Genomic DNA, 9,752 nt, shown 5'->3' with positions numbered 1-9,752 from the left:
AAGGAGATATTTCTGTACACATTGATGGGAATGCTTTTGCAACAAAAATAAATATGCATCATTTAATGTGAACGTGCATGTTTGTGCTAAAAACCTGCAAGTCAATTGAAATGTGACTCCTGTTTCCAAAAATGAAATCAACAATTTCAAACTCCATCGTCTACTCGGCAGTTTGTCCACTGACTCATATACACAGTAAATTATTATCTGAAATCATTAACTCCAGCTATATTTGTGCAAACAAAGGTCCGTTTTTCAGGCAACGCATTCATCACGTAGCTACAATGACAACAGACCCAGCACCACACAAATCTGCCTTCAGCCCATTCTCGTTTGTCGCACCATACCCACAAGCACAGCCTTTTGATGCCTGGAGCGAGACCCGCTTCTCCCACCGGCCCCCAGCACATTGCTTCACACCTCTCCCTCTCAGTTACTTCAACCGTAAAGTGGAGAAATGATACCAACCAATTTTGTGAAACGCTCGAGGTATACCCATGAAAAGTGTTACCTGAGGGGGTCATTTGTACCAAACGAGGAGCAGCAGCCCAGCTTGCTCTCATACCAGGCAGAGTTTATACAGCTGGCTTCTCGAAAACCTGGGCAGAAAGCTAGCCCGCACGTGGAAGAAAGAGCCCTAGAAAGATGGAGTCCTTTCCTGCCACCCAAAACCTTCAGCGTGTCAGGCTTGTCACGACTAACCTAAGTTATGCAAGTTTAAAAATGAATGACGTTTCAATATTTAAGCTGCTGTGTCAGCCTACGTCTTGAAACCCTGTTCTTACCCCTGCATCGCACTGCTGCCCAGGCCCCCAGGAGCGACGGGGGCTGCCCGGGGCGGCGGGGCAGGGAGCAGGGGGGCAGCGGGGGCAGCCCCAGCTCAGCAGTGCCCCTGGCCGGGCAGGGCAGGGCTGCAGGGCGCTGGAGACCCGCCCTGCTGCAGCACCACTTGGGCAAGGGCTGGCTGGTGGCCCCGGGGGCCGAAATGGGGCCCTGGGCAGGGTGGGATGAGGCCAGGCAGGCACTGTGCTCCCAGGGCCTGGCACTCTTCTGCAGACAGGGCAAGTCACTTCATCTTTTTTTTGCTTCATTTCTGCTCTGTAGAGTAGTCAAAACTGAGCTTTCTCCTATCTACCAAAACTACAAATACTGCATGGCAAGAAAACTTTTCTTGCCACACAGCCCAAGGCTCAACAGAAGATCCGCAGATGCTGTGGCAGAACAGTTGTTCATAACATGCTTGCCAAGAAAACTCCGTTGCTCACTCGGATCAGTCATCAAAGCTTCCGTCTGTCCTTATCTGAACACCGAAAGGGAACTGAGAGCTCTCCAAAGACTTCACAATCACTGACATCTCACTCGTCGCAACTCTTGGTAATTCCCTGCATCTTTCTTGCTTCTATTTTCGTGTATCCGCCCTCAGTAAGTTGCTAGCGAGATAGGTGCAGGGCTCTCTTCTGACAAAAGTCTGACAAAAGTGAACCAGCTCCTCAGGTTTCATTTCCAAGGAAATTCTAATTTCAACAAAACACCAAGAAAAAACATTTGATTCCACTTCGGGGAGGGGTGAGGGGGGGGAAGAGGGGGAAGAACGAGCCACAGTTATCTTCACACCAGAGGACATTTGCTCTCACTTCGCACCTTTCACGTGCGTATCAGAGCACCTTCACAAACTAGGTTACACGGAAAAAAGCTTTTCAACCAGCTCTGAAAGCAAGCTCCTAGTTGAAAAAAGGAAGAAAAAAAAAGTGGAATGTTATTCCAGAAGATACATTCCTAAAGCACCAAGCTGGCTGGGACTCCAACATGAAGCCAACATCTCCCTCCAAGTTAATTGCTGCCTACCTTCCAGCTCGAGTTGGCTGGTTTAGCAAGCACTATGCATCTCTTAAAATAGCGACGGTTAGAGAAAGCTGTGGGAAGAACCGGCAAGCAGCAGCATCACCTGCAGATGCTCTTCCTTAGTCCGCTGCTGCTGTCCGGAGGAGGGGACAGTTGTTCAGGTCCTGATCACTGCCCAGTCACCTGAAGGCCTGACATAGACCTAGCTTCACTGCTGCAAGTAAAGCAGTGCCTGGAGAAGTGGTCTTCTACAGCAGATGCTACCGCTCCTTTCTAATGAAGGGTGATACCACCCGATCTGTTCACAATATTGATGTGAAGGTTTTAAACCCAAGCTTAGTGGTTCTTCTGAGGGCTGCAGATAGGAACAGGGCTGCTCTCACTCCACCCCATCACCTGGATTCCTCAAGTCAAGAGCAAGCAGCAATGCTGTGGGTTAACCCCAGTAGGCAGCCAGGCACCGCACAGCTGCTCGCTCACACCTTCCCTCCCAGCAGGATGGGGAAGAGAAGAAGGGCAAAAGTGAGAAAACTCATGGGCTGATAGACAGTTTAATAAGACAAAATGAAAAAAAACAAGTAATGCAAAAAGCAATTGCTCACCACTAGTTGACCAATGCCCGTCCCCACGCGACCCCAACCCCTGGCAAACAGCCCCCTAGGTTTAGTGCTGAGGATGGCGTTGGGTGGTACGGGATATCCCTGTGGTCAGTCTGGGTCTGCTGTCCCGGCCGTGCTCCCTCCCAGCCTCTTGTCCACCCTCAAGGTACTCACCGGGGAGGGGGCAGCGTGGTAAACAGGAAGCTGTGACGCGGTGCAAGCACTGTTCAGCAGTAACAAAAACATGCCTGTTAACAGTTTTCGTCACAAACACAAAACACAGCACCACACTGCTATGAAGAAAACTAACTCCATCCCAGCCAAAACCAGTACAAACAAGTTGCATTAGTTCCTACCCCCAAATAGCTATTCTCAGAGTAGAGATAAGTTCCTGACAAAGCAATGTTTGTTTCAGCCACAAAGAATCTCAAATGACACTGTTTGTCGCCCCACATTTCAAAGTCCCATTCGAGTAAAGAGTAGGGTATCTTGCATTAACTGTGCCTATTTCAGCAGAACCTTTAATGATTCTCCCACAATCCAAACTGTCTGTTACGATGTCGTGACTAAAGGGGTAAAAGTCATTAACTAACAAGGTACCTTTGTATGATTTGCAGCCATTCTGAACCCAGCAAGGAACACAGATCAACTTAAGCTGTAGACACAGCTCCTCGAAGGTGTTTTATGCACTAATGATTTGAATTTTTGTGTTTTAGTTTTCCTTTCCTTACATACTCTACTAATTCCCTGAAGTTTGTCTTATGTTTATATGATCCTTTTTTACCTCTGAGAAATATAAGAGGTACGATGTTCCAAATGATAATGGATTTGCACACACTTATCCCTTTTCTTACACTGGAAAGAATAACAATCAAAGCAATTTAAGTGTACAACTTCGTACAGGTTAAATTTATCCAGCTGGACCAATTAAGGAAACCTAAATCCCAATTAGTAACAGTTAAAAACATGTTTGCCATTTCTGGAATAATAATTAGAGAAGAATTAAAATTTCTAGATGAGAAAGCTCTTCCTCTACATCTAATGAAACACACTAGAAGAAATTGTGACCTTTTAAACAGCTAGAAATGAAAAGATGGCATTAATACTTCCACAGAAGCTACAAACCTCCCCCCCAAACAAAACAATCAAAACCAGCTACTTTAATGTGCTACTTCAGAGAGTATTTCCATGCTGAATACTTATGCTGAAAACAACTTCTTCTGCCAGATCCAAGACCTTCTGAAGTTATTAATATTCTCCCATCAGCTTCAAAGGGAACAAGATTTGCCTTGCAAAATAATCAAGAGAGCTGCAACTATTTAGAGGCGACTTAATTTATGGCAGCTTTGGTTGCAACAGCTACTGAATTTAGAAAGACAACTGTGTAAGTAAAGCGTTCTGGTAAGCACCCAATTCAAACACTTTAAATATAAAGATAATTAACCCTTCAAATTTTAAATAATCAGGTTGTAACATTCTATACCAAAAATGTTCTTCTGAGGAGAACGGGGGTGTCCACCTTTAATATGTACCCAGTGTACACATTTAACTATTACACATATAAAAAGGCAATAAATTTTATACAGAAATTTATTGTGCAAGAATGATTTTCATGCTCATTTACAATGAAATAATTACTTTTAACAAATAATCATGCCATTGCTTAATTTCAACACTAAGCAGAATATTTACATTCAAGTTTACATGTTTTGTTCAAGTTCCATGTACGGTGTTGTCAGAATTAAGTAAGAATGCATCTTCAGATCAAAGTTTGCATTTTTTACATTAAAATATCACTGCCTTTCAGACATTTACTGGAAATGACAAATTTCCTTTCTTTGCAGTACCTTCATTTCCCAGCTACTGTACTGGAAAAAGAAAAACCAAACCCAACTTGCAGAAATCAGCATCACAAACGTACATCAATCTCCAATTAGCTAGGCATTTCCAACTTGTTAAATGGAAAGGAGGCTGGAGTATACCTCTGTATAACTGACTGCCGGAGGACTGTTTATGTCATCCTTGCAAGAGATCATGCCTTACGAAAATGAGTCTCAGGACAATTCTTCCACAGAATCTTATACAAAAAAAGATCTGTTTTGTCAATATTGAAGTGACTATCTTATAATAGCACCTAACACACTTTGGAGCTTTTTGTTCTTTTTTGTTTTTAACCATAGGGATGACTAGAACACAGCATCATGGTCTGGCACTTTTTTAAAAACAAAACCAAAAAACCAAAACAACCCAAAACACCCCACCCAAAACATATGCTGTATAGTAGTGATTTTAAAAAAATAAATCAGCAGTTCACAAGCAGCTGAAAAATATTTTTAGTGTGCAGAAATTCAAACTGTGACTTTTTGGTGCTGCTGCTGCTTCTTCTTCACACTCTATGATCTAAGACAAGTTCAGACTTCAGCCCACATTTTATTAGCCTGCGCACAAATCTCTTGCTCCTTCGGCAAAGGTTGCTAATACAGGCTTCTCAGTTATCTCCCACCCACCTCGACCCCCTTTTATTTTTTAAACTGAGCTGAGAATCAGCTAATACAATATGCAAACTCAGACATGGTTCTGAATTATAACTTGTCATGGTCCTGTTAAACAAGTGAAAACATACAACAGAATTTTTGTTTACTTTCACAGTTCCACGTGATGCCTACTATTGTAATCATACTTTCGTAACAGTGCTTCATCTTCTGTCTCAGTTTCACAGGGGCCTGTAATTATAACAAAAGAATCAGAGCACACTTGCCAATACGCTGCTCTGTTACATAAAGGACAAAGTATAGCGATTGTCTTGGATTTTGGCTATTAATGTTACGGGGAGATACTGATTTTGAAGATGCAAACCTAAACATTCCCACATTTTAAACAATCTTTATATTTGGCAGAGACTATTTCACTTTTTCTGTCTTCACGTTGTGACATCTCCTCCAGAACTTGTGGGTTGAGAAACAACCGTAGAAGGTTGTACTGGCAACGTTTCTAACTCAGATTCACGTACAAAGATGACTGCATCTCCACTTACATTTATTAAACACTGGGCCTGAAAAAAAAGCACAATACGCAGTTACCAAACATTAAAGAATTACATATTTTATGTTTGCTTATATCTGCAGATAATAGAGAAGTTGACAGAGATTAGAGAAGGACAAATTATTAGCATGTATTAGTGAGGCAATCCTGCCATATTTCCTTTATATCTACTCACTTGTGTGCTATCGAACACGTGGACAGATTCTTGTAAGACCACCACAAATGAAGTATCTGGGTAGCTGTACTTCCTTTCACTACTGTTTTGAACATATTTCATGTACCAAAACGGCTATATTCAGCTGGCACCTTTACTAATAAAGTTTTGTCCCTTTATGTCCAAAATGGAGCATTTTATATCAGCAACTCCACATAAAAAGGATGAAAATCCTAACATTGCAATATCAGAAAAGCTAAGTAAGTTCAGCACTACTATTCTAGTGTTTCCTGCAATTTACTTCACTCTAGTGAACTTAGCAGTTTTACCCATTTGGGTATTTATGAAGCATATCTGTAATTTCATGCTAACTCAGATGTTCAAGAATGCTCTTGCTTCTTTAAACAGGCATTATGATGAGAGATCCAGAAGCATTATGCAGATAGCTGGCTCTACAGCGTTCTTGTTTTTTAAATACATAAAATGTGTATTTGTGTCATACTAACCACAATAGCATTGTTATTTCGTATAATAATTTACCTGATTTTTGTTTGGATTCTCCATAAAAACACACTGCTTCATTATGTATGAGACAACAGCATTCCCCCCTAAAGCTGCAACATGAGCTCTCACCATTGCAAACACTTCAGCAATAAAAGCATGGAGAAAACCACTGACACCACCCTCCTAAAATAGGGAAAAAAAAAATACATTTTATGTTAGGTATTGCTACAAGATGCTGAATACTTTTCTTACATTTTTATCAGCTGAATATTTCAGTGAATCCTAAATGGTATATTGTACAGAACTTAAAAGCTATTCACTGTTTAACGGGTTACAGTTAAAAATCAGACCAATGGAACTTACTGTTTTAGGAAAAGAATCAGAAGTAGGTCATTCATTTGTGACCGGTATTCTTTGTACTCAGTATATTACATATACTCGTACTTTTCAAACATTCCTACACCTCTGCAGAAACATGTAATATTCCACTGACAGCTGAATAACGAGTTTTTCTTTCATCAGGAAGGATACTACCCATCTTTTTGAAAACTGGGAAGCAGATAAAGAGTAATTTCTACTGAGGATTAAAAGAGATTTAGACTTCTTGGAAATTAATGGTAAGGAGTGGCCATTACCTTTGGTCACTGGAACTTCATGTATGCTAATGCCTGTCATTATTTCTCAACATTCACTAAAGAAAAGATCCCTCAAAATACAAAGAAAGCAAGGGACAGAGCACAGACTTGACAAGCAAGCTATTGAAGCTTTTTTTCCCTTGTAGCCCAAAAGAACTTCTGGCCATCCCCTTTAGTGAAGTTTTTTGACTTGATGGTGCTCGTAGGGGATTTTTTACTTCTTTGGTGCCGAGCTGAATAATTTTAATTGCTGTGAAAGGAGGAGAAGGAAAACAATGATGTATGGTTTTCTTCTAGACAATCCTTATGAAAGAATGTCAGCAACTACATTGGAGGAGGGAAAACCCAACACACAAAAACCAGGCAACCAACCAAAAAAATAAAAATCCACAGAAAAAAACTAAGGAAAGAAACTGATGAAACAGAGCTGACTATTGGTTCAAAGTATCTGTAAAATTTCAAAATGAAAGTGAAAGGCAAGACCACTAGACTTCCCACATATGTGTGTGCCACTGGAGAAAATCAAAGAGGTAGGTAGAAGAAGAGGCTAACTAAGCTGAACTTCAACAAACTGCAACAACATGGACTGCCCTCCTATCTACTGGAAAAAGTATAATCTATCCTGATCAGACTTCTTAAGACTTTAGGAAACCTATCTTGGATGAAAATTAACAAACAAAAGGCAAGTATAATTTCAATCCAAGCATAAAGCATGAATGAAGTCAACTGCAGCCAAAAATCAAAATTTCAATACAGGTTTGTCATTCCTCATGAAATTCTGATTTTGTCCAAGTGTTTTAATAGTTACAGCAACTGATGGGAAAAAAAATCTGTAATATTATAAACCTAATGCAAGATTTGATGACAACAGATAACAAAAGATTATAAATATCCACCTGTAAACGGCAAAAACTAAAAACAATGGATAAACTGGACTTTAAATTATCATTAATTTTTGAAGCACACTGTCTGATATATACTTCAGCTTATGAAAGCATTCATAGGGCCTCAATATTCTGTAAACTACCATAAGCAAAATATAAAGCAATACAAACACAAATGCTCCCAATTATTTTTCTGTAGAATCTGAAACACATTGCTCAAGTTGCATATAATGACCACTCTGCTTTGACCATGTTACAGCCTCCAGGCAATACTGTGCAACTAGTATTAAAACCGGTTTGTGACTCAGCCTGTGCAGCTGAAATAGATTTAAATTAGCTACCCTGGGTGCTGGAAATAGCACAATATCACAGAAACTGTACAACCGTCCCAACTTCATGGAGGAGTTGAATCAAATATTTGAGCAACCTACCTCTGCTGAGATCAGCTATCATAGTTACCAAAGCTTGCTTACCAGCTATTTAATTTGTATCTACAGAAGCTGCAGTTAGTACAGAAATGTCATATAACCATTTCCTGGTCATACCATATACATCCTTTTAAAAATGCTGTCCTTTTCACATAGATTTCTCAAGTTAAAAGAGGCCGTGACTTGCAAGATCCAAACAAGATGTTTGTCTGATCAAAGTTTCTCTAGAGAGCTCGCAACTCATTTTTATGAAGGCTGATACTTTTTATTAACATCTGCTATGTAATTTTATCAATGTGCAATTAGCAAGAAGCAGCATACTCTTCAGCACTGACAAACCAGGCAAGAGGTACATTCTACTTCTCTGGATGGAAATTGTAGCAGAAGGATGCAGCTACTTCCCAAAAGGACATGAAAATGATAAGGAACATGTCTTGCATTTTTGCATTCTCAGAGGAGTATCTGTTGTCCACATCCAGACTGGAGATCATTGTTTGAGTATCACTAGCTACACCTTCTAAGTGGCTTGTGTGGTTATATACTCTATGGCATGCTTTTTAGACATTCATCCCACAGAGCTATGTTACTGAGAATGCACAGAAAGTTATATTAAAAATCAGCATAATGCTATATATGATATGGGAAACATTGTATTAATCAAAGAATTCTAAAATCCAAATACACTGTTCATTATTGAGCTTGCTAAATGAGAGAAGAACGGATTTTTTGTTTGGCTGGTTTTTTTGCATTTAAATTGATCTCAGTTTTGGGTTCAAATGATCCCAACCACCATTGTTGGTCAAAGACCTATTTTTTCCAAATAGTTCTGTTTAAGAACATACTGGTTTAGTGTTATATCCAAATACAACAACAATGGCAATGGTTAAGGAAGCCCTTCCTAACATTGCCAAACACAAAGCAGCTCTATATGCTCTATGACAAGAGCAGTGCAATGCAACTTACTCCCCATTCAGCACCTACTCTCAAGTGATAAAAATTCTATTCCCTTGCTGTGCCATACCTCAACTCAAACCTGTTCAGATTCTTGGATTATTACAATAAACAAAAAGTGCTAATGCCTGATATACAGCTCACCTCACGCAAAGAAGTGGTTTCTCGTATAAAAAACATGTTGATTATCCCAAGATATTTGGTTATTTTTGCCCCAGGTAGAAAAGAAAGAGGTGTCATCTTAACAACTGAGACGGTAGAGTTGGTGCATGATGGAACAGAACGGTGCCGTAAGTATCCCTCAGCCAATGGACTTGCTTTATCAAGTGAAGCAGCTAAAAAGATGGGAAAAAAGAAGAGAAAGTAACTATCAAGTAAGATTGATTACTGTTTCTCAAAACACAAAAACTCTTCTTTATGGTTTCCAAATAGCTTGGTGACAACATTCAGCTGCCTGTGATGCTCAGCCATACCATGTGAGAAAGGAAATTATCATGCAATGCATGCAAAAGGAGACAAAAAGCTGAAATGGAATTTATTTGGAAGAGTGGCATTCCTGCAAAGGAAAACATTGAGGCGAGTAGCTGCACATACAACAATCAGTTATAAAGTGAAGGTAAAGAAAAAAGTGCCAACATTTTGAAATACATATTCTGCTGGAGGAACAAATTATAGGAAGTGTGAAAGTTGTTGTGTTTCCCCAGTGCAGCATT

The 9,752-nt window shown here is 40.0% G+C and overlaps 1 protein-coding gene across 28 annotated transcripts in view; it reads right to left on the bottom strand.

Moving 5' to 3' along the window:
- Nucleotides 1-3,932: 3,932 nt before the first annotated feature.
- Nucleotides 3,933-9,752, bottom strand: part of C2CD5 (C2 calcium dependent domain containing 5) — a 68,916-nt gene continuing 63,096 nt past the window's right edge. For 18 of the 28 annotated variants that reach the window (XM_075160697.1, XM_075160689.1, XM_075160664.1 and 15 more), the window contains 4 exons: nucleotides 9,184-9,374; nucleotides 6,178-6,324; nucleotides 5,476-5,493; nucleotides 3,933-5,164 (listed from right to left, as the gene is read on the bottom strand). In XM_075160697.1, the coding sequence (XP_075016798.1) occupies nucleotides 5,045-5,164; nucleotides 5,476-5,493; nucleotides 6,178-6,324; nucleotides 9,184-9,374 (476 nt within the window). In that variant the 3' untranslated portion in view covers nucleotides 3,933-5,044. Of the gene's footprint in view, nucleotides 5,494-6,177; nucleotides 6,325-9,183; nucleotides 9,375-9,752 lie in introns of all 28 variants that reach the window. The other 10 variants (XM_075160645.1, XM_075160681.1, XM_075160723.1 and 7 more) reach the window with 1 other exon arrangement.

Source organism: Calonectris borealis, chromosome 1, assembly GCF_964195595.1.
Source record: "Calonectris borealis chromosome 1, bCalBor7.hap1.2, whole genome shotgun sequence".
Taxonomy (NCBI): Eukaryota; Metazoa; Chordata; class Aves; order Procellariiformes; family Procellariidae; genus Calonectris; species Calonectris borealis.
Note: the sequence above shows the minus strand (reverse complement) of the source record. Positions and strands in the feature narration are given on the sequence as shown.